Source organism: Ostrinia nubilalis, chromosome 24 (genome assembly GCF_963855985.1).
Source record: "Ostrinia nubilalis chromosome 24, ilOstNubi1.1, whole genome shotgun sequence".
NCBI lineage: Eukaryota > Metazoa > Arthropoda > Insecta > Lepidoptera > Crambidae > Ostrinia > Ostrinia nubilalis.
Genome location: NC_087111.1, coordinates 11,550,177 through 11,576,847, shown reverse-complemented (window position 1 = coordinate 11,576,847; position 26,671 = coordinate 11,550,177). Strand labels below are relative to the sequence as shown.

Genomic DNA, 26,671 nt, shown 5'->3' with positions numbered 1-26,671 from the left:
TCTGTTAAATAAATAAATTGCAACATTCGCAATCGCAAACACGTTAAAATTGATATATTACAGTGATATTATATAAAAGTTACAGTCGTGGTCAACTAATTAGGGACAGATAGAATACTAAGCAATACTAAGGCCCGGTTTTTTGATTCGTAGTTAAAATAACCAATGGCCAAATTTGACAGATGTCAAATGACAAGTGGTTAAATATCAGAAAAAAATGTTTTTCGAACAATGGTTAGCTTGACTTTTAGTACATTTTTTAACTATTTGTTAACATTTTGTTAATATTTAACCATTAGTAGCAAATTTTAACAATTAGTTATTTTAACTATGATTCAAAAAACTGGGCCTTAGGGCCGGTTTTTTGATTCGTAGTTAAAATAACCAATAGTCAAATTTGACAGATGTCAAGTGACAAGTGGTTAAATATCAGAAAAAAATGTTTTTCGAACAATGGTTAGCTTGACTTTTAGTACATTTTTTAACTATTAGTTAACATTTTGTTAATATTTAACCATTAGTAACAAAATTTAACCATTTGTTATTTTAACTATGAATCAAAAAACTGGGCCTTAGTGTTCATATCCTATTATTGTGAGCTTCATTCGATATTACTGACTGTTACTTTGTAAACATATTGACTATCAAGTACTCTATATATAGAATACAATAACAAACAAAAAAGAACTTACTAACTTAATAAAAAATCTTAATCAAATCACATGAATCGGTAATTATGGTACAGACGGTCCGGCCACCTAATTAGGGACGCTTAAGTTTTTCCTTCTAAATTAAAAAAAATAAAAAGTAATAACTTTTATTCTGTTCATTTGTAATTTCGGCGTCAATTTGAAAAGTGATATTCTTATCTTGCGAGTTAAAAACTCATCAAATTATTAAAGGTAATGGGCTGAAAGAAAAGCAACAATGCGCTAAGTTATAATCAATCTTTATCAGTGTGGATGGCCATACCGGTAAATTGCAGATCATCTGAAATGTTCCAAAAACATGAATCTACGATGCAGTGGCTTATTTCAAAATCATGAAACCACAGAAAGTATGCCTAGAAGGAAGAGGCCAATAAAAACAACCCCACAAGATGATCGCAGAATGGTCACTCTCGCAAAGAGAGACCCCTTTAAGGGTTCCGTTCTGATCAAGAGCGAGATTTTTGGACCAGAACCGACTGCTGGAGTATCTGCGAGGACCGTCAGAAGGCGACTGGTGGAGGCAAAGCTTGTAGGAAGAGTTCCTCGAAAAGTTCCACTACTGAAGATGGAACACAAAGAAGCAAGATTGGCGTTTGCAAGAAAGTATGGACATTAGGCTTTTGCTCAATGGATAAATGTGCTGTTTTCTGATGAGACCAAGATAAATCTTATTTCATCCGATGACAGACAATACGTGCGACGACCTGTGAAGTCTGAAATGATACCAAAGTAAACGAAGAAGCAGGTGAAACATAGTGGCGGCAATATTAAAATCTGGGGCTGTTTTTCTGGACATAGAGTGTAACCTATAAAAAGAACTGAAGTTAAACTTGAGCAATTCCAATTTAAATAAATATTGGAGAAAACGATGCTATCGTATGCTGAAGAAGTCTTACCAGTCTCATGAACATTTCAACACGATAACGACCCAAAACATAACGCGTTCTCTGTTTAATCGTTCCTAGCGCAACAGTCAGTGACGGTACTAGATTGGCCCGAAAACAACTCAGACTTAAGCCCTATTAGAGCTTATGGTATGAAACGAAGGAAAAAGTTACAGCTCAACGTACTGGCACTAAAAATAAGCTTTTCGTGGCATTTCATGGTGTTTGGAATAATATTTCTTTAGAAACCTGTAATGATTTGATTGCATCCATGCCGCGCCGATGTCAAATGGTTATAACCAACAAAACCAACCATATTGGTTATAAAAATACGTTTGATGATTTTGTTTTGTATTCTATATTTATTAATGAAAACTTTTTATATAATAAACACTTAAATAATTTCCAATTTATTTACATTTACAGTGAAAGTGTTACGTGTCCCTAATTAGTTGTCCATCCCTAGGTCAATAAATGTGTAGGTGGCAATGATTTATTTATTTTAAAAATATTGATCGCAACTATCTAGTTTCTCTTCTGGCCTGTAAATATTTAGAATACTAGCCAAATTACTTGTTATTAAAAGGCACAAGCTACAAAGCCTCGTGCAGATTTTTTTTTCGGACTGGAGAGACGGTCTTGTGTTTTAGTCATATAACGTCCCTAATTAGTTGACCACGACTGTATATAAATACGATTAATTGATGAGCGCTATTGAGTAACTTTCAATTCCAAACCTTACAAAGCAGAATGTTCTTTGTCATTAACGATTACTTTTTCAATCACTGATCAACTGACTCATTCGACAAAAAACTAGACCACTTATTCAATGCCTAAACTGTGTCATAGAAGGTTAGATTAGACCACAATAATATAGCGATAAAGACTTGAAAATTACATTTACTTATACCTACCTACTATTCGATAAAGTCAGCATCCAATAGTTAGTGGCACCTAAAGTAGCCCAAAAGTTCGAAACACGTCTTTGTTACAATTCTAAAAGATTGTGTTGTAATGTTGTAAATTTTTTGCCCACTTTCGGTGTAAGTAAGGAACCTAGTGTTAGGCTGGGTTGCACCATCTTACTTTAACTTTGACAAAATTCAAAAATCTGTCAAACTCCATACAAAAACACCGGTTAACGTTATAGTAACGATCAAAGTTAGTGTGCAACTCAGCCTAAGTAGTCATTCGTTTGTTCATTACAGCCAAATGACGTCCTGGACAAAGGCCCCCTAAAATTAGTCATCGGTACTGAAATTAAAAACTAAATTATCTATAATCTGTTTTTCGGTCTGTTACGTTTCCGCGAACATTCAATGTGGAAATATGTATAATAGGTCTGGGTTATGGACACAGAGCTACCTTTTGTCGCTAAAAACTCAAAGCGAAACAGGGGATTATGAAAATTCATTTTTAACAATTCGTTTGAAAATGAAATTATGCAAAATATAAATCAATCTATCTAGAAGCGAAACTACAAGTGCTAGGAGTCTCAAATTGTGCATGGGGTTCCCTTTTAGAACGTAGGTGCTCACTAAGACGGGATTTTGCAAAATTCAACCCCTAAGAGGGTAAAACGGGATCCACGCGTACGAAGTCGCGGGCGGCCGCTAATGTGGAAATATAAATAGATCTGGGTTATGGACACAGCTATCTTTTGTTGCTAAAAACTTAAAGAAGCGAAACAGAGGATTATGAAAATTTCGGTTAAAAATGAAATGCAAAATATTTGCAATATAAATCAATAAATGTAATATTAATATAACAAAATGGCTATCTGTAATTAAGCGTATTGGAGTGGAACGGCAGGCGTGATAAAGATTTATTAAATAAATAGCTATTGAGTCGTATCTAATGTAATCTTTTTTATTGGAATTCATTTAATATTAATGTTTTTATTACTTTTCGGGTCTCATTTAGAAGATACTAGCTTTTGCCCGCGGCTTCTCCCGCGTGAAAAGTTTGTCAAATTTCGTCATAATATAGCCTATATGTTATTCTGGGTAATAAACAATAATACTGTAAAGCTTCATCAAAATCCGTTCAGTAGTTTTTGCGTGAAAGAGTAACAAACATCCAGATATCCATACAAACTTTCGCATTTATAATATTAGTAGGATTAGTATTTTACTTTACAGTGAAGGAGAGTTTTGATTTGCGAGAGTACCTAAGTATCCCTAAATGATTTAATATGAAGTGTTACAAGATGTGCGAACTATTGCATCAATGTTTTATTGCGGGATCCACGAAAAAGAAAATAAGAATCATACATAGTTAAAAACTAAACATTTTCATAGAAACTCCAAGAACAAAAAGCTTTTAAGACAATCATCAATATTTTTTTTCCAAAAAGTTGTTTGACAAACTGAAAACTTATTAAAATAAAAAACAAATTCAAAAGTTGCATTCGTTTCCTCTCAAATTCTCAAAAACAAAGCTTTCACAATACTTAAAATGCTTTAATTTTAACGATCAATAAAGGCTTATAGTTGTGCAAGCAAAATTGTTTGTTTTTTTCAGTTTTTTAATTCAATTACTTGCATAAATACCTAGTGTACTTAATTAAAACTAAAAGACGTAACCAAGTATTTTAATCAAAGATTGTCACGATAATTAAATAGTTCAATGTAGGTATAATAAACTCAAATAACCAGAAGTCGAATAACATTGCGACTAAAAATTATTTCGAATCTACCCACTTTCAGAATTGTTGTCAAACTAACAAAAGTTATGAAAAATAATGAGGAAAAGAACAGACAGAAAACAAGTTTTAAGTGTTTTTTTTTCTTTGTGATACGAAAATTATAAACGTAGGTATTTCATATTTTTTCTTCAAGCTACCAATTTCCTGTTTACTTTTCATACAATTTTATAATTATAATAAAAAATATTTAGCTTACTGAACATGCAATATTAACCAACAAAAAATACATTAAACACTTACCTAAATTTTTACGTTGCAATTAAATAAGCACTTAACACAAAAAACAATAAAGTTGCGGTTTAAAACAAACTTACTTCTAGACGACACTGTCCGGTCGGCGCCCGGCGTCGACTGGCGGGTGGCACTTTATGTAACTCGGACACCCGCTCACGCGGCGACCGCGACACGACGCGACGATCGGGTCGCAAGCTGATGCTGTTAGACAACTGACGGCTGCAGGTTAAGGATGAGTTGCACCATCTTACTTTAAGTTTAAAAGTCAAAAATCTGTCAAACTCCATACAATAATAGGTTATGGTTACGGTTAAAGTAAGTTGGTGCCACTCAGCCTAAGCCTAGGCGCAGACCACCGATTTTTAGTTGACCGATAGTTGGCCCCGATTATAATTTGTATGAAGAATCGGCCGATACCAAATCGGTGTAATGTGCGCACTTTCATACATACCCAAACCACAGATAATATAATACTAGTACAGATGCATCATCCCATACTCGAAATGTGGCCGACCTAAGTCTTGAAACTGCTCGGGCCCGTTTGGTTTCCTAGTGGTGATAACAGATTGCGCTAGTGTGCCGCAGCGGACTTGACCGTCCCGCGGTTTGCGACCCGCTAATGCTTTCTATTCTAGCAACTTGAGCGGAGTATTTATTTGGCGTGCTATGTCAAAAGATGGCGCTAAAGCTAATAAGTTTACTGCTTTGTTTATGAAGACATGTAACTAAGCAAAAAACAGATTAGAGACGCTATTGAAAATTTCGACACGGTATAATAATGTCCAAGTAGCACAATGATCACAGCCGACGCTCAATATCCAGCACCGTGGGTTCGTATCCCGCTACAAATAATCATCATAAAACGCTAATTTGTTTTATTTTACAGGACAATATCGAAACATGCAGTAATAAAGGTAGATATCAATAAAAAACTTATTTTTCCATAAAAATATTCAGAAATAATTATTATGTAAAAAAAACATAACCCTCCTTCTGGAGCAGTCAAGTAAATATCAAAAATGAACTGTTCGTAAAAAATACAAAATCCAGTTTTAGTTTTTCGTACTCGTATCGTAGTTTATTCAAAAATATGCCTACATTTTAATCGACTTGCACATACAGGTTTAAGATTTAGGATTATCTGTGATTTAGGTTTAGGTTTTTTGTTGCATTCGTTTGCGCGTCACTTGCGATAATAATAGCACCTACCTATTTATTTACGAGTAATAATACCGTGCTGGCACAAAATATACCTATATAGGTGGCAAAATATTATTTACTTATTTGATTATTATTTTACTGATGTTTTATTCCTTCTCTCTCTCTATTTATCGTCGCCGAACACGTAGAATTTCGTCCAATGACACCATGCTACCCATCCTTATCACTCGCGCGTAATTGTATTGCTGTCGCGCTCGCTCACTCACTGTGACGGCCCGTCCCCGTCGTACGGGCTCGGCGACCGGACTATAGCATCATTTTCGATTCACTTATACGTGCTGCGTGAATGGCTGGCATGCATACCTACTAAGTATATTGACGTTACTGGGATCGGGAGTAGCCCCAATGGATGGGTACCTGCCTACCAAGCTTGTTTTCATTTAGCGCGCAACACTGGTCTTTTTAAATAAGTAGGTAGATAAGATTAATAAATTCATAAATTAATCGCTTTTGTGGAGGGGTTGGTGCCTTGTATCCTGTAAATGTGTCGAGAGTCTACCATTTGTACCCGGTAAGGTTGCGGAGTACTTAATTGGTCAAAATGGGATTCCGCTGCGGTGATGCTTGAAAACGTTACTGCAGCAGCGACATGATTATTGCCTATTAGCCTTGGCCAGATTTAAGGTGTTTCAATTATAGGTGGCTTGTATTTGTGCCTTTCCATGGTCAAGCAGCGACGTTTGAGCCCCCCGTGGTTTTGAAAGGTTGCGGGTGCCGCTGCGGTAACGTTGTGGGGATTTCCATTTCTTCGAACGACTTTATTTATTTATTTACTAATTTAAGGCTCACAAAACAAGTTACAGTCATAGTTAGGCACAGATAATAATCCATAGATTAATCTAAACCGCAACTCTTAACTCTTACTCAACATGATGTCGTGTGCACAGAATGAATTGAAAATTATGAAATAAAGAGGGTAAATAGTGTTAGTTTAACTCATTTTATGCTTAGTATTTAATGTTATTAAGTGTTATTAAAGTTTACAAAGGACAACTTGACTTTATATTCAGGATATCTCTCCTGAATTTGTTTAGAACAGAATATAACCAAAGAAGAGTGTTCAGTGACAGTGTCATTAAAAGTCTGCACATTCTGGTTATAGGGTTGTAAAAAGAGGTATTGTTTTTATAGATTAGCAATATAATAAGCTACCCAAAAACATCAAAGAAATTCAGTCTTTTCCGTTTTTCAAAAAGATATTAAAGTTCCACATCCTCAAAGGTCCGCATAAAGGTCTTGATGGCAAGTGATCGCCTTCTACACCTGAGTCAAAAAGTGATACTTAATAAGGTCAATGTGTCTTGTTTTTTTTCACGTCTACCGACGAATGTCTTGTGTTTGGTGAACAATTAAATCCGTGCGCCCTTAGTTTAAGATCTACCTACATTTATTTTATAAATAATTGAAATACCTTGTTTCTCATTTTAAGTGAAATGTACAATTTCTTTTGAGAAATAAATTCTTAAACCTGAAACCTGAGATTTGGAGCGAAAATATTTTTTTGGTAGGGTTTCGGGATTTGTTTGTAGCGAGTGTTAATTAAGAAGGGAAAGAAGATTAGGTGAATCAAGTTCAGAATGCAAAATCTTATGCAGACAGACAAGTTCAAGACATTCACGTCTGGAGGCCAGACACGTCATTTTGAAGCGGTCTTGCCCTGTATGACTTATATTCGCGACCCAAACCCAATCTGATGCAAAGAATATTCAGAAAATTTCTTTGGTCTCCCTTAATTCGGTCTGAGTGTACCTACATTGTAGAATGGCGACCAGATGACAGAACCATAATCTAAGATGCTTCTGATCAGTGAGTAGTATAGGCATATAAGGGTAGATTGGTTCTTGAAGACCCTTGTAAAACGTGTGACAATATGGTCGTAATGACAACGAAATGAAAGACCATCGTCAAAGTACACCCCCAGGTCTCCGACGATGACACTTGTATGAAACTTGATGGACAGATGCGATTTTTTGTTGGTAAGTGGCATGTGATTGGTGCCAATGGGTGTCATAGTAATTATTCCAAAAAAAATAACGCATGGCATATGAATTAGATGGGTTACTGTAAAAATCGAAAATACCTTCTAGCTCTTAAACCGGATAAAAAGGGCGCTCTGTGAATTCTGTGATTGCAGTGTCAGATGTCAGAAAATTTTGAATACCTATGCCTAATTTTCGATGAAATAAACCATTTTACAACTGAAAATGGCTTACTTATTTCGAGCCTCAAATAAGGCAATATTTAAGAAGATAACTGCTTTTTATGGTAATCAATCTGCAGTGCTTTTATATTCAAATAAATGCATACTGAATTTTTACTTTCTACGCCTTGTAATTAACCGATTACAACTGTCTACAGTATTATTGCGCACGGGTTATGCATAGTTTATTTTTAAGAAAGAAAGAAAGAAACAAAAAATATTTTTTCATTGCTTTAATAGGTAGAAATAAGAATAACAATAAAAAAAATCTGAATTTGCTTTTATGTGTAAAAATATTAAAAATTATATAAATGAATGTAAATGATGGACAGATTTTTGCAGTCAAAAGTGGTTTTGATTTCTTTCAAACAAAAAATATTTTTTTTAAATCGGTTTTTGTTTGACAGAGAAATCGGTAAACATTCATAAAAAAATTTATCAGACAAATATAGAATATTATCCCTTTCTATTGAAGACGCTAAATAACCTTATTAACTGAAGTATAAGTTGGTCCTTAATTTCACACTAAAACTTTTCTTCGTAAGTACCTACCTTAACGTTAAACATGGTAAGGCTTACGATTTGGCTTTTTATAATATGTCTTCGCTATTGACAAATTAACATTGGAAACTTTTTTGGCTTATGAATAAACTAAAGTTTTCCTGTACCTATAGGTATGTAATATAAAAGCTGTATGTTTCTTTCATTAAATAAATAAATAAATAAATTTAAAGAGATTGGCTTGGTTGGTTGGGCACAAATGTCGCTGCTTGACCATGGAAAGGCACAAATATGAGCTACTTATTGAAAAAATTTAATCTGGCTAAGGCTAATGGGTAAAAATCATGTGGCTGCAGTAACGTTTTCAAGCATTACTGCAACGGAATCTTATTTTCTTCAATTACTCCGAAATCTTATTGGGCAAAAATGCTAGATTCTCGGCACATTTACAGGATTTAAGGCTCTACCTTTTCCATGACATAAGCACATCTTGATCAGCGTCACCATATCGTCGCTTGCCTCTCTAACTGACGTAACTGACATTTTGCAAAATTGTCAGGCGATTATATAGATCGATTCGTCTTGCGAAATTAATTAAGATGGTGTAGATAACTCAGTTTCGAATAAAATGTCAGATACGTCACTTAGAGAGGCAAGCGACGATATCTCTGAGGTAACGCACACGAATGAATCTGCATTTTGATTTTAAATAAATGAAATACAACTTGATGCAGACGGACATGTATTTGGGAGAGAACTTGCTTAAGGATAATTACCGTACATTACCGTAACATTCGCTGCCTGCCGCTCGCGCACCCTGCTTCTACTTTCAATGACGCCAATCCAATGGGCCGCGCGGTCGCGTCTCGGCGTGGCCAGCTAGTAGGTAGGTAAATTATGATGCGTCGCCGCAGAGTAGCATAGCGTAGCCGGCTATGGAGCGTGCGAGTGAGACAGCAAAGCTCTCACTTTGTTTATGTTTTGGCCGAATTTAATAATTAACAATGGAATTAAACAGGGGATTAACAATGGGTTCACTTTAATAGGTACTAGGTTAAGTTTTTTTTTATTTGCTATACATATATCTTAAAATATATTAAATGAGTAAAAAATCATTAACTACACCTCTGCACCGCACTTACCTACTAACAGCTCTCTGCGTGGCTGAAAGGTTGACTGGCGGATAATGCTCTTAACATTATTAACAAAAGGTGGACCTTAAACATTATTATGGGCAATACAGTTTATAACCGACTACACCAGAAAAAGGGTTATGTTTTTCCAGTGTATGTAGGTCTTTAGATTAAGATTCATCTTAATTATTATTGTAAGTGACACTGGGTAGGTTATCATAATTGGAAGGAAAACAATCGAACCTTTTATAGCCACGATAGCCGAACGGTCAAGGAGTCGGAGTGGCCGACTCGAGATCCGGGGAACGCGGGTTCGAATCCTACCGCCGCTCGACTATTGTGGTGAGCCCACTCGTAACACAAGCTCATTTAGTTTAACACGAGGGGCTAATGGGACTATTAGTAATATTTGGAATACAAATTGCTAATAATCTTAAAAAAATAAAAAAAATTGTCAATTTTAGGCGCCACAATGTTAGACAAATTATAGCCAAACTTTTGTAATGCTAATTTGTGTTTCTTTCATTTTTATTTGAATGTAGATGTTTTTTTTTTGCATTTTACAAGAAATATGACAATTAATAAAAATAATAATTTGTTACAAAATAAAACCTATTTTAGTATTTTTATAAGTGACGAAATAAAACATCAGCGATGAGCGCCATCTATTACATCATTTGTAACTAAATGCTACTTCTACAGCGCTGCAAAAACGATTGTTTAAGACTTCAGTTTTTACTAAAGATAAAATTTTATTATATGAAGAAATATTGTTTATTTGAATCATTCACTGTGTTTAAATGAACAAATTAATGTGTAAAACATTTTTTCATTATAGTTTACTGAGCATTAGTGACTTTTTACAAACGTCTTCAGAAATTCGATACTTATGTCGCCATCTAGTGAGATTGATTTGGAATGATTCAAGATTTATAGGCATCGGGTTCCCGTGCCCAAACTGATTAACAGCCCGACCCAACTCTATCAGACAACTAAAAGTTGGTGTCTGCGCCTAGTCTTAGTCGGCTGATAGTTTGGTTGGGCTTTTGATCAGTATGAAATGCATGGAAGTGCGCACATTACACCGATTTGGTATCGGCAAATTCCTCATACAAATTCGAAACCGTTTACTCAACTATCGGCCGACAAAAAGTCTTTAGTCTAAGATGAAATTAAATGTAGTTTAATTTTAAACAGGTTTTAACGCGATACGCGAATAGGTAATACTGAAATATTACCTGTATTTGCCTGACGTTTCGACCGGGTCGCACCGGCCTTGGTCACAGGCTGACTGGAGCGTCGAGTGCGCGATAGATTAGATAGAATCATCTAAGTCTACCCCTCAGATCATAGAAAGAGAATAGATATGAAGTCGCGCGTAACTACAACGAGAACCAGTGTCCCCACATTTCCCCCACCACAGCTCCCACACACACATTCAACTGTGTAAAAACAAAGCGACTGAGAGTCTACGACAACATGTGCAACCGGCTTAAAAGTGCTGTGATTGGCCAGAAGGCGTGCCTTATGGCCAATCAATGGCCGCGTGACGTGACGCACACTTTGAAAACTAGTGAGAGAACAAATATAAAATGGAGTCGACAAGATATCGATAAGTACTTATTATTATTCTGTGCTTTAACTCGCTAGGGGCAAGGCTCGAAACTGGTTTCACAAAATGCTTATGTATGAAAACCTTTTTATTATTATACGTTATTATTAACTACTATAACGCATTTACTTTTTAATTATGGCGATCTGCGTACCGCATATGTTTATCAAAAATAATGCCTATATTAGGCTTTCAACTAGCTCTTATAGTAATTACATAGTTGACAGTTACTAATTTAAGTTAATGTATTATTATAAAATTTATTCTCTAATAAATAAAGAAAGAGGCTTCTACTGTTATTTGATTTTTTTGTAAAATCTTATAATCGCAAGTAACACATCATTTTTTTATTTAAAATTACAAAATAGAAAATTATAATTTACTTCTATTTATCGATAACTAGCTGACCCGGCGAACTTTGTTCCGCCTTAATGGCAATAAATAAGCAGACTTTTTTTTTATTTCGAACGGGATAAAAAGTATCCTATGTCCTTCTCCTGGCTCTAAACTACCTCCCTGTCAATTTTCAGCTAAATCGGTTCAGCCGTTCTTGAGTTATAAGTGGAGTAACTAACACGACTTTCTTTTATATATATAGAAGATAGGAAACCGCATTAGAACACGAGCACGGCACTATGTTACGACCGGCACATGCGGCCGTACTGTGTATTTTCACACGACAGTGGATATCGGAAGAAATTAAATACATTGCGCAGTAGTTGAGCATGACATAAAGTGGTTGCTAACTAAATCGTCAATGTACAAGTGTGTTAGAATTTTTATCACCACTGATTTCGATATCGCAGTAACTGTTACGGCACTGAATTCGTTCGTAAAAATGTTTAGTTTTTTTTATTTATAAGCTAAATACCAATGGATTTGCAATACTTACATGTAGTAAATGACTCCATTGTTCCTGTAGTTCTTCGTTTCACTTGTTTTATTGCACGTAACGTCGCATTATCCAAAATATCGGAGAACATTTCCTTAGTATGACTGAATCGCGACTAACCTAGCTACGCGGCCGATGTTCGTTTCTGGGCATATCGCGGAGACACGCGCCACGCCCCCGTTTCACATCTATTCCCTTCTATGATCTGAGGTCTACCCCCTTCTCTTTCCCCTTTTCTTCTTCAAGTACCGTCACACACTACATTATTCAAATTAAATGTAGAATGAATGATATGTTGTTATTTCAACCAAATGACGTCAACTGCTGGACAAAGGCCTCCTCCAAGGATTTTCACAAAGACCGGTCCAGCGCTGCCCGCATCCAGGCATCGCACTGCATACTTAGTACAATTTAAAAAAAATGAAAATATTTCTTCCATAATCCGTACCTACGTATTATGAATAATCCAAGTTCAAATAAGATTCTTAAGATAAATCTAAATCCAATCGTTACGCACGTTTTCAAGGGTAAAATTGTTTAGATTCAGTTAAAATGTCAGCCGTTTAATGTCATTAAAATAATTTAATTTATCGTGAAATATGACCGTTACGAACCAAAAATTTTACTGTTGATAAAAATAGCGAAATAGTGCATTAAAAAACTCTAATCATCATCATCATTTCAGCCATAGGACGTCCACTGCTGAACATAGGCCTCCCCTAATGCTACGATGTCGTCAGTCCACTTTGTAGGTGGACGTCCCACGCTGCGTTTTCCGGTACGCGACCTCCTTGCTGCCCCATCGGCCGTCAGTTCTGCGTACTATGTGCCCTGCCCATTGCCACTTCAGCTTGCTAATCCGTCGGGCTATGTCAGCAACTTTAGTTCGTTTACGGATTTCCTCATTTCTGATTCGATCTCGCAAAGAAACACCAAGCATAGCCCTCTCCATAGCACGCATAAAAAACTCTAATAGAAAAACTTTTTCATGAACATTGATACCAAACTTAATTAGGTAAGTGAGTATAACTTCTTAAATAAGTTTATTCGTTTCAAGTTTCAACGTAATGCCGTCCACAGCTGGACAAATGCCTCCCCCAAGGATTTCCTCAACCACCGGTCCTGCGCTGCCCGCATCCAGGTGCTTCCCGCGACCTTCACAAGGTCGTCGGTCCACCGAGTGAGAAATTTGGAAAAACAACGAGTACCACTCGAGATCCGAATACAAAATAAAGAGTTTAAAATAGGTCTAGCTAAAGTACTGAATCGGTCGTGCTAAGTCAGTGGTTCTTAACCTTTAAGTCACGAGGGACCATTTTACCAAATTTCTATCTTGTCAGGGACCACTTTTTTTTCAAAATCCTATGAAAGGGGTTCAAAATCCTATGAAAGGGGAGGTCGATTTCTCGCCCACTGTACGCCATTTGCGTTGTGTTTGCTCGACTCATCACGTCACGTCACTTGTTTATTAAGACATTAAGACGTCTTCGTGGACCACTTGGAATGCCTCCAGGGACCAGTGGTCCGCGCACCACCGGTTAAGAACCACTGTGCTAAGTGGACCGACGATTTGGTAAAGGTCGCGGGAAGAACCTGGATGCGGGCAGCGCGCCTTTGTTCAGCAGTGGACGTCATTTGAACGAAAGTACTGAATTAGCATGTATATCACTTTAAAATGTAGGTAACCTATGAACAAGTCGTAGCCTGTAAACGCTCCTCAATAAGTTAGTTAATAGTTTTGTAACATTCGCTCTTGCTTGTCTAACCGTTTCGTGTCCAGCCTCACACGTCATTGGAAAGTCGCACAAAAACTCAGTCTAGCTCTAGTGAAGCACAGTTTGGTCACAGCGCAATATACCAGTATAACAATGACAGATCAGTTAGCCGAATGGTCGAATGAAACAATATTTGCACACAAAATTATGTTCAACAAGGTGTAACTAAAATAAAGTATGAGTTAGATCACATAAGTATTGATGAACAGTGGAACATAATGTATTATTGTGTGTTAATAATTATTTTAAGACTCCTTTTATTTTTACAGAATAGCGCATTTTTATTAATGTATCGTTGGTATCGTTTATAGTTTAGATAATAGTTATATTTTTTTGTCAATAATAATTAAAACCTAAAGTTTTTGATTAACAGAACAAAACTCAAGTGAGCGAAGCAACGGGCAAAAGCTACCAGTTATACAACTTATTGAATTTGAATTTAGTTTTCTTGTACTTACTAAGTACAGTCAGCGTCACATAGTCCGTGACACCCAACTAGTGGTGTACAAGGCTCGAGGCTTCCGAGTCCTTTAGCCGAGAGCTCAGAGTCGTTTACAGGGCTCGCCTCGTTTGTATGAAGCTCGACGACTTGGAAGTCTTTTCAACCGACTTCAAAAAAAGGAGGAGGTTCTCAATTCGACCCGTATGTTTTTTTTTTTTTCTATGTTTGTTACGCGATAACTCCGCCAATTATGAACCGATTTGAACAAATCTTTTTTCGGCGTATAGGTAATACCTCAAGGGTGGTCCCATTTAAATTTAATAATAGAAAAAACAACCCCCAAGGGTGAAAAATTGGGGATGAACTTTTTTATACGCAATATCTCCGCCGATTATAAATCAATTTGAACGATTGTTTTTTTGTTGAATAGGTATTATCAAAAGGGTGGTTTCATGCGAATTTGAAGAAAATATTTCACCCCCAAGGGTGGAAAATTGGGGATGAACTTTTTATACGCAATATTTTTAATTTTCAGTTTTTTTTGTGTTCACGCATTTGAAGTCGGTTTTATTTTTAAAAAAAGTTAATTATTGAAAGCCCAGTTAACATTTGTGTTAAGATCGCTCTATTAAATAAAACTGCAGAATTCTGATAAAATACATATTTGAAAAACGTTTTTTACAAAACGATACAAATCAAACAATGACTATTAAAAATCTTATAATAAAAATCAATGTAGGTGATATTTTTTTTATTTAATTTGGAGCTCTTTCAAAGGTTTGAGCTCTTTCGAAGGTTCGAGCTCTTTTGAAGGTTCGAGCTCTTTTAAAGCTTCGAGGCATGGCTCAGAGCTCGCAGCTCGGCTAAGCTCGGGGCACCGAGCCTACCGAGCTCACTGAGTCTTGCCATTCCGCCACGAGGCTTCGAAAATAGGACTCGACGCCTCGAGTCTTGTACATCACTACACCCAACGTGGCCAAAATTTTGACAATATAACTTATTCCAAGTAACAAAGATGTGTTACAACTGTCACCGTAAAATTGTGAATTCCGTCAGATTATAATTTGACGTAGTTAAATTACAATCTAACCTAACCTAACCCGCTGTTAGTTTACAATCTAACGCGTTATATTGTAAACTGACAGAGTTCACAATTTCACGTTGACATTACTAACTTATTAACTACTTTGGGTGTCCCGAACTATTTGACGCTGACAATACACGTGGAATGTGTTAGTATTATAATAGGGGAAAATAATTACAATAAACAAATTGATTTCAATGATTTATTAACAAAATCATCATTTCAATGTAATCATTATATCCCAATCTAATTATTCTACAATAAACTTATCGTAAATCATTACACTAAATAAAACATTTACGTAACATCGAAATTCTAGCGAAAAAAATTGGACGTTTCTACTAATACTAAAAAAAATCTTCATTTCCCTTTTATTTATAAAAAAATTGCGTTTATTAAAATATACAATTGTTTTTAACAGTTCGTTATTAAAATTTGTTTAAAATTAAATTCGAATTTAGTTACATATTTTTATTGTAGTGTAGTAAACATTAATTAATTGCTATTTAAGGAGGCTGAAGGAAATTAATTTTATAAACTAATTTTATTTGAGTAACATTATAATTAAAAAGAAATAATGCAAATTAATGTTTCTTAGATATGTTATTTATTAAAAAATAACTTTTAAATATTCACATTACTCATTTAAATTTCCAACTTTTACCAACTCTTAATATACGTCCATTGCACATTTTATTAATTTGGTTTTAAGATCTAAACAATACTAAATTAAAATAGAACTATATTTTAACTGCTACTCTATGGGTCCATTGAAAAATTGTCATAACACATAGGCTGGGTTGCACCATCTTACTTTGACTTTGACAAACGTCAAAAATCTGTCAATCTTCATACAAAAAACACCGGTTATCGTTATAGTTACGGTCAAAGTTAGGTGGTGCAACTGAGCCTTAGACTATACATGTACATTCAGCGTCAAATAATTCGTGACACCCAAAGTGGCCAAGAAGTTGACAACAACCATTATTCCAATGAGGGCTATCGTTTTTATACTTAACAGTTGGCACCCCTGGCGATTGACAGGACCTTACTCTACAGTGGCGCCATCTTGATGAGTGCAAATGCGATAGTCCTCCTACCACTTTAGCGCTCACAAGTTGGTGCCACTGTCTTCGCTACTAGCAAGTGACAGGACCTTACTCTACAGTGGCGCTAACTGGTGCGCGCTAAAACGATAGCCCTCATTGTAACAAAGACGTATTGTGAACTTTTTGGCTACTTTGGGTGTCAAGAACTTTTTGACGCTGACTGTACGTATTTGTCGTACTACACACGTGCAACATGTAGATTAATTAATTCAATATACAGTTGATGAATGAATGTAAGTACAGTTCGACAATTTTTTTGTAGTTTAGTGATGGTTTGATGTATGAAAAAAAAAACATACTAAATAAATAACTGCTTGTTAGCCAGCAGTCTCTATTTACCGTCAGAAGAAAGTCAGTTTAGTAGCTTATGGAATTATTTTAGCAGTGCCTATTTCAATAATTATAAATCGTATGGCAGTGTTTCGGTGGTTCTGTGTTATAATATTACATCCTTCCTTCCTTCCTTTCAGCCAATAATATTACATAATTTATTATTTTCTGTTCTCTTCGTAAAATATTGGTGTTGTTGTCAATTAGTTATCATGTAAAACCTCATTCTCGTCTTCTATTCACAGTACAACAATGGCTACTTAATTTTAAACTATAGGGATGTTATGGATATGTAGTTTCGGTTATGGATACGGTTTTGAATATAGGATTATTCCTATACTATTATTATTATACCGGTTTCGGTTAGGGATATATTTTTATTTCAGATATCCGAAAGTTTCGGTTACGGTTACGGATATCTGTGCTTTAGAATGCAATTTGCAATAGTTGTCCAACACGGTTCATTCATGGCCGCACACTTTACATCGAATAAAAAAATCTAAATTGGTACTAGATGGCATTATAAAGGTAAATCAGGCTGTTATGCCTTTACATATCTGGGGGCACGGCAGTGCCCCCACCAAGTCGAGCAAAAAAGCGGCACGGCCGTACCATCCTTTTCTCGAAGCAATTCAGGCCATTTTCGACCGCCTGTAACTTCGTTGTGGATAAAACTAGAAGGCTGAATTTTCATTAGCTATGCAGGCATTGTAAAGACACGGTATATTTAAAATTTCATTCAATTTGAACCAGTAGTTTAAGAATTATAACGGGTCAAAGTTACTTAATTTTGTCACTCACTGACTGACTCACTGACTCACCGATCATCAAAATTCTAAGGCACTTCTAGCAGACCTAGAAGCTTCAAATTTGGAATATAAGTAGTGTTTGGTGTATGAATCAAGGAAAAACTAAAATATTTGGGGGCACGGTAGTGCAACCGCCAAGTCGAGTAAAATTTTTCAATTTCGGTCCAGTTTTCTAGATACATAACTGCTGTCTACAAAATACAAAAAGAAATGAGATTTGGGGGCACGGTAGTGCAACCGCCAAGTCGAGTAAAATTTTTCAATTTCGGTCCAGTTTTCTAGATACATAACTGCTGTCTACAAAATACAAAAAGAAATGAGATCCCATCAAAAACAATACTTGTCAAAAAAACCAAGTCTCGCAACTCAGTTTTTCTACGGTAAAAAGTTGTGAGATCCATGTAATACCAAGTCCAGGCCAGGAAATCTTTAACGTTTTACATAAATATATTGACTTGGCCATCGCATGAAAACACGTGTAAATTAAATTATTTAGTGCGATGGCCAAGTCAATAATTTATGTAAAACGTTAAAGATTTCCTGGCCTGGACTTGGTATTACATGGATCTCACAACTTTTTACCGTAGAACAACTGAGTTGCGAGACTTGGTTTTTTTGACAAGTATTGTTTTTGATGGGATAAAGCTTTACAAAAAACAATTTAAACTGCCTACATCCGAAACTATCCGAAACTTTTGAATCGGTTACGGTTTCGGATATTTTTTTTATTTGGGATATCCAAAAGTTTCGGTTACGGTTACTGATATCCATAACATCCCTGAAATTAATGCTGAAAAGAAAATAAATCTTGTGCATTACATGATTACCTCAACATATTTCTGTAGTTTGTACATGACGCTCATGTAATAATAGTAAACACAATTTGTTATTGTTACTATTTATTAAGGTTTCATTAACAAGGTTTATGTGCTATACCGAATCGATTACTCCTGATTGAAAGCCCGAAATAAATTGTTTACATTTGATTTATTTTTATCCGACGAACCGCAACTATTTTTGCTTTCAACGAGATCTTAGATAATGTCTTATAATACAACTAGCAGCCGCCCGCGACTTCGTACGCGTGGATCCCGTTTTACTCCACCCGAGTTTCGTAAAATCCTTTCTTAGCGGATGCCTACGTCATAACATCTACCTGCATGCCAAATTTCAGCCCGATCCGTGCAGTGGTTTGGGCTGTGCGTTGATAGATCACTATGTCAGTCAGTCACCTTTGAGTTATACTTATATATTTAGATGCATGTAATCTATTTAAGACTTGTTTGATTTGATTTGAATGTAGCTGTCTCCTTAGTGATTCTTGCCACTGGGTCGGCGCTACTATCGCGACTTTTTGTAAATGACGTAGACAGAACATGACATTGACTTTTTTAATTCCTTTGTCCGGAATAGGAACTACAACTCGGTCGAGTTAACTGCGTACCTGGCGGTCGTGACGTCACATCGCCGCTCTGGTACGGACGGGGTGAATGCGGGGAGGTGTGAGAGAGTCGCATTCCAGCTTAGTGCGCAGTTAGCTCGATCGGGTTGTAGGCTGCAGGATTCACGATCTTAGATTGGCTTGTCTCCTTGTAGAAAAAAAATGCTAACCATATAGCGACACCCAAGTTGGATTTTTTTGCCGCTACTCGAAAACCATAGACACAATAATTTAGCATAATACCAAGAAGGATCTGTAGATAGGTGTCATATCACATACCTTAAACACAAGAACCGCTACGCCTAGAAAATAGGCCATTTCCAGAAACATTCCTTACGGCGCAGTTACACTATGCGCGAACTTGAACAAACACAAGCGCAAACATCATCATCATCATCATTTCAGCCACAGGACGTCTACTGCTGAACATAGGCCTCCCCCAATGACTTCCACATCGCTTGGTAGCGGCCAGCATCCAGCGCCTTCCTGCTACCTTAATCAGGTCGTCGGTCCACCTTATGGGTGGACGTCCCACACTGCGTTTTCCGGTACGTGACCTCCACTCCAGAACCTTGCTGCCCCATCGGCCGTCAGTTCTGCGTACTATGTGCCCTGCCCATTGCCACTTCAGCTTGCTAATCCGTCGGGCTATGTCAGTGACTTTAGTTCGTTTACGGATCTCCTCATTTCTGATTTGATCTCGTAAACAAACACCGAGCATAGCGCGAACATGCGCATAGAAGTAAGAGGCCGTCAACGCAAAAGTGGCCTAAGCTTAACATATTAGTATGTAGCCTAAACTCGGTTAGGCCACTTTTACACTGCTTTGTAGGCAAAACAATGCGCGCAAAAAGAATGTTTACAACGCCATCTCTTAACTAAGGGCGAAACTAGGGATAGGCCGCTTTAGCATCAAAAATTAGGTTTTGAATAAATTGCAATAGATAAGTACGAATATGAAATATTGTGGGTTAGGCCACTTTTGAGCTGACGGCCTCGTATGAACGACGCACGGCGAAACGAACTGAACGCGTGTTAACACTATCTGATTGATCAAGTTCGCGCATAGTGTAAACTGCGTCATTAGGCCAGGAATCTTTCGTCAATATTTCCACTTAATGTGAACATTACGGGAATAGCACGTCTTTTACGCCAAATTATCACGTGCGTAGTGTGGCATATACGATTTGACGTGCTAGCCACTGTACGTTATGGTCGTGAACATAGCGTAGCATATCTATGATCATGACGTAAGGATTACCAACAAATCGTCACGCGTTAATCACGGTAGAAAAAGAAAATGTTTAGATAATTTCACTGATCAATGAGAGTTTCCATAAAGATGATAGTATAGACAATAAAGTAAATATTCCTTCGGAATAGAGCAACAGCCACGAGCTGTCAAACGGAAACCAATTTTGGACCAACCAATCACTCAGCGTGCCACTGCGTGCCTCTGAACTGTCAAATAGTTGCAATCTCACACACATCTCTTTTTATCACACAGTGTTGCTGCTAGTGACATCTCACTCGCTCAGTTCTTTGTTGCTCTATTCCGCTAGGTATATTAACTATATGGTAAAGGTAAAATACAGATAAAATGTACGACGTTTGGTTTTTGAAAGGGTGATACACTAGACATTTCAAAGAGCGGCTCGTTGTTCTGTTACAAATAAATGCTCTCGTCTATACTAACTTAATGCGTTCAGCAGTTGGCGCCACTGGCGAGTGATAGGACCTTACTCGATTTTCCCACCTCTCGTTCCCACCGCTGCAACTCCTGTGTAGCCAGGATCTACAGCTTGACCGCCATAAAAAACCCAACCAGTGAAAGTCAAGTTTGTCCCGGGGAAAGTTAAACTGTCATTGGACCCGCAACGAAACTAATCAGAAGAACATAGGAGGAGTTCGAAATTACCTTACTCACCAGTGGCGCCAACTGGTGGACGAATTGGAAACACTCATTGTATTTTTAGTAGTCTCTTTGCTACATCGTATAATATAACTTTGCATCTTAATTACACAGTTTATCGTTAGTATTACGCAAGTTTTTAAAATGAAAACTCAATGTAAATCTTTGATTTGGTTTATTCTACAAAATATATTTCTTACACGATCCAGTGCGATTCGCACAACATAATATCTCTGTATATCTTTAATTAGTTATAGTGATAAAACAAATACCGCTTTGGCGCGATAATTCTTACAGCTAAATGTTTAAACTTGTTTTGTATTTGTTTCTCTAGAAAAAATATACTAAAGCCTGGTCCGTGAGCACGTAGAATTTTGTCCAATGACCCCAAGCTACCCATCCTTATCGCTCGCGCGTAATTATGTTGCTGTCGCGATCGCACACTCACTGCGGGCGCCCGTCGCACAGTCCTCATACAGAACAATATTGTTGCAATCGTACCTTTTAAAACCTCACAGGAAATAACAATGCTTGATATACCGCTGTCTGTGCATCCAAATTGGATGGAGTAAGCCTTCAGAATATAAGTATTTTTTCATACACAAATACAAAACATGTTTATTAAGTCATCTGATAAAATAAAAAACGGTCGTGGGTTAAAACAGCGCTGTACAGCGTACAGGCCGACTGAGAAACAATAATTTGAACATTGCAACAGTTTCACAATAACCTGTCAGAGTAACAAAGACTTCATAGAACAACTGGGTGTTTTTACCCGACTACGACAGAAGAAAGGTTATGTTTTTAAGTGTCTCTCACACGCATTAGATTATTTTTACAAGTTTAACTGAACAAGAAAACTTATAACTTTCTGTATGGGCTTAGCAGTGCAACTAACATTAAGGTATAATACATTTAGCTTGTGTCTAAGAAATATAATTTTATTTCACACTGTATGTTATTTTATTCAATTTTGGATATTTTGGAAACTAAAGACAGACCTGCAAAGTTATTGGGAACCGAAAATAATGTTTAAACTATTGTTTAACCGAAACTAACACTAACTTAAACTCATAAAGTAAAATCTATCGAATAACCAAATAATACTTTTATCACGTGATTTCAAACGAAGACAATATTCGATATGATTCGATGAAAAATAAAAACAAAACTTTGGGAGAATGATTGAAAAAATGTAGATTTTACTCAATGTGTTTAAGAACTATGTCTACGTATGTACAAAATGCACAGTAAAAGACGATGCAAATGCATTACACTGTTATCAGGACGAGCGAATTAAACTAAAATATAAATCATACCTTTTTCTTAGATCACAACCTCCCAAATTAAACGAATAATAATTTTGATACATAAAGTTCATTTTAAAGGTGAGAAATCAAAAGTTATAGGTTTGAATTATTTGTAAGTAGAAAAATTGCAAACTTGATAAGTTCCGACGTAGTTTTTAAAGTAGTATTTTTTAAAGATTTTAAAGACCTATTCGAAATAACCTAATAGAAAATATTACATTCGCTCGTCAAGTTAACCACCCTTATAACCTGTATTTAACTTCTATGTATAGCCTATTTGAACTATATTACATCCATTTGCATTTTTCAATTCTATAAATCCAAATTCATTCCTATTTCTTCAAATTGGACATTTCACACTAAGTTTCATTTATAACGAGTAACGTTTTTGTACCGATTACCGTTATACCGATATTGGTTTTAACCATTAAACAATACAATAGTCTTTGGACAAAAATGCCTTAGACAGAAACGTTGAAAAAGCCGTGGTATTTAAAAAAAACTCAAATATCTTTAAATTTTAAGTTGCCTGTCATTTAAAATGACGCAGTTCATTTCCAGTAAAGTTTCAAAACCATTTGGTTCAAATATTACACTCGTGACAAGGTCACGCACGTATACGTCACACAAATCTACTGACATCAATGACACAATCGTGACATAATAATTTGTTACAATAAACGTTACTTCATTTTAATTGTTGAGCCTCACCTTACATGACGACGCACCTCTTGTTGTCTCGCTCGGGCTCGGCGTGTGCGAGCGGGACGGCAATAGGGGCGGGGCCGGGGGCGTGGTCTTCGGGCGCCGGTTTAAGGGCTTCGGGGTCGAAGGTAGTGGGAGACGCTACAGGCGCCGTTAGGGGTAAGTCTGTGTTGATGCCTACGATCTGGAAAGAATAGAGATGGTGCTTATGCATAATGATAATTGGATAGACCTAAAAGTACCCACGAGTAAAGATTCGTTGCTAATATTTTTAGGGAGGTCATCAACTGATTATTCTTTATTCGATTGGTTTCTGATGACTCATGTAACTCGCTCCGTATTTGACTGCCTGTTCACCGAAGAGGAGCAAGGGAGTAATGCGGACTGTGTTTGTCTAGCCTTGAAACAATCTCTAAAGATATAGGTAGCGGAGCGAAGCGAGAAAGTATGTGGAGTGGAGCGCTCCACTTAGTTGGACAGGCAGCCGTGTCCTTTCTTCGCTGAGCAGCTAAGCGGTCTGTTTTCTAGTTATTAGGGGCCGTTCAAGTATTACGTAAGCACCAAGGGGGGGTGGGGGGGTCTCAGTTTTGCTTATTTTGGATGACATGGGGGGTAGGGGGGTCTAGATGATGATTACGTCATCGTTAGTTATTTACGTTTTTTCGGGGATTCCCGCAAATAATACACTCGCTTTGAGAACTGATTAGGGGAATTACCGCACATTAGGGAAATTACCGTGCGCTATTCACTTGTCTAATAATTAACTCTCGTGCCGACATAGCCCATTGAAATTTGAGAGTCGTAGTCCGCATATTATTATACGCGAGGCCGGCCTCCCGCGCGCGTGTTTTGTTTGGATACTAAACGTATTGAAAGTTATAATTTTTGTTTATGTTGATGCAATTATGTTTGATATGTTCTTTATTTCTGATTATATTTTTTGTCCCTTACTCTTTGTGTTTACGTAAGCATAGGGGGAGGGGGTAAGTGCTTTGCTTACTTTTGATGACAAGGGGGGCGGGGGGGTAAAAAATGGTAAGAAATTTGCTTACGTAATACTTGAACGGCCCCTTAGTAGTAGCACCCACCTCAGCAGCCCGTACCCCTCCAGCGTCAGAAAGCCACCTCGATGCGGACTGTGTCTATTTCTACTAGCTAGGTTAGGCTAGTGGAGCGGAGCAAGAAAATATGAGGAGTGGAGAAAGTACATAATGTGAACCAGAGACAGGGAATAATAAGCAGTCTTATTTTCTTTTCCACTGCGCTGCCTCACACCGCATGTATAATCAGACACAGTCCACAACTCTGCTGCCTTTCTTTTCGCTGTCCCCTAGCAATTGACCCTATCAGTAGTTCTCACCTCTGCAGCCCGTCTCGCCGGTAGCGGCGTGCTAGTAGTCCTACGGAAGGAATGCGTAAGTCGCTCCAGCAGTCGCATACGCTTGCTGTGCGCAGAACCAAGCAGTTCTCCAGCCTCGGAGGCGATTTCAATGCTGTCTTCGGCCTCTGGTTTGCGCTTGCGGCCCACGACTGTGCCAGTAGGACGCGCTGGTTGCTCATTTACTGTGAAGAAGAGGAAAACACCAAATCTATATATATAAAAGAAAGTCGTGTTAGTTACTCCACTTATAACTCAAGAACGGCTGAACCGATTTAGCTGAAAATTGTCAGGGAGGTAGTTTAGAGCCAGGAGAAGGACATAGGATACTTTTTATCCCGTTCGAAATTAAAAAAAAGTCTGCTTATTTATTGCCATTAAGGCGGAACAAAGTTCGCCGGGTCAGCTAGTTAAAGATATAAGAAATAACAAATAAATAAATAAAATCTTTGGACAATTTCACACAGCGCCAGCTAGCCCCAAAGTAAGCAACTTAATGCTTGTGTTATGGGTGCTAGCTTAACGGATATACTTTTTTTTTTAAATACATACATATTATACATAGTAACACCCAGACCCGTCACAGAAATTAAAATTCATCATTTCAATTTCTGCCCGGCCGGGAATCGAACCCGGGACCTCTCGGCATAGTAGTCCGCTCTGAACCACTACACCAAACGGCCGACAATTTATTATAAAAATTAATTAATTATAAAAATTAAAAAATGTAATTAACTGTAAATTTAAACTGTTTTGAGACAAATAAATACTTTCTATTCTATTCAATTTAGTCTCCGTTGCAGGAAAATGAAATGGAACGTATCTAGCCAATTTTGGTCAAGATGCAGTTTTGGACGTTACGAAAGTATAAAAAAAAATCTGTCCAGGCGCGAACGCCTTCCCGAAATTACACGGCAAATTGGCATCGAAACAAATTCGTTTCGTATAATTTTTGGGTATAATGCTTGGTGTTTCTTTGCGAGATCGAATCAGAAATGAGGAGATCCGTAAACGAACCAAAGTCGCTGACATAGCCCGACGGATTAGCAAGCTGAAGTGGCAATGGGCAGGGCACATAGTACGCAGAACTGACGGCCGATGGGGCAGAAAGGTTCTGGAATGGAGGCCGCGTACCGGAAAACGCAGCGTGGGACGTCCACCTACAAGGTGGACCGACGACATCGTAAAGGTAGCAGGGAAGCGCTGGACGCAGGCCGCTACCAATCGATCAACATGGAAAGCATTGGGGGAGGCCTATGTTCAGCAGTGGACGTCCTGTGGCTGAAATGATGATGATGATGATGATGAATTTTTGGGTTTATCTGTGTGATCGAAAATCAAGCGGCAGTGGGCGTGGCACAGCTCGCAGAGCTGATGGATGATGGGCAGAAAAGTTCTCGAGCGGCAACCACGGGCCTGAAGACGTAGTCGGAAGGTCGCTGGAGGTTCCTGTTGACGAGCGGCGCAGGACTGGTCGTTGTGGAAATCCTTGGGGGAGGCCTTTTGTCCAGAGTGTTTGTGCAAAAAACTCTGATACCGCGATGCAGGTTTCGTGGCGCGGTGGCGTATGCCGTAGTAACGCAGGTGCCAGCGCCATGTGTTGAGTGAAGACTGCCACTAGTCTGTAGTGGCGCGTCACACAAACTCACCAGACTTGTGGGAACCCTCGTCATATATGACGAAGGAAGACTTAGTAATGGACTCACCAGACACATTAGCAGCTGACTTGTTGGCTTGTAAGAGTGGCGGTCATACTTTGTAGCCCTGATAGATACTATAGTCTGGCCCCTGAGCACGTAGAATCTCGTCCAATGACCCCAAGCTACCCATCTTTATCGCTCGCGCGTAATTATATTGCTGTCGCGCTCGCACACTCACTGCGGGCGCCCGTCGCACAGTCGCGACAGCAATATAATTACGCGCGAGCGATAAGGATGGGTAGCTAGGGGTCATTGGACAAAATTCTACGTGCTCACGGACCGGGCTTTAGCTGTGGTCTAGGAGGCCCTCCTCGTGGTATTGCCCGAAGGATGCTTCAGTAATGGACTCACCAGACACATTGGCAGCGGACTTGTTGGCGCTGCGGTTGGCTGTGACGTGCCGGAGCGTCATCTCTTTAAGCGGCTTGTAGGAGCGGCGGCCGCGGATGCTTCGTAACCCCGACAGGTACGAGCTGTCGTCTAAGGAACCTTCCTCGTGGGAGACGAAGGAAGACTCAATAACGGACTCGTTTCAGTCAAATGACGTCCGCTGCTGGACAAAGGCCTCGCCAAATAATTTTT

At 37.8% G+C, this 26,671-nt stretch overlaps 1 protein-coding gene across 1 annotated transcript; it reads right to left on the bottom strand.

The window, feature by feature from the left end:
• Window positions 1–21,154: 21,154 nt before the first annotated feature.
• On the bottom strand, window positions 21,155–26,600 carry LOC135083830 (uncharacterized). Its single transcript, XM_063978571.1, has 3 exons — window positions 26,441–26,600; window positions 24,372–24,574; window positions 21,155–23,195 (listed from the first exon to the last, which is right to left on the bottom strand). The coding sequence occupies exons 1-3, from the start codon at window positions 26,499–26,501 to the stop codon at window positions 23,019–23,021; spliced, it is 441 nt and encodes a 146-aa protein (XP_063834641.1). The 5' UTR covers window positions 26,502–26,600; the 3' UTR covers window positions 21,155–23,018.
• Window positions 26,601–26,671: the final 71 nt, after the last annotated feature.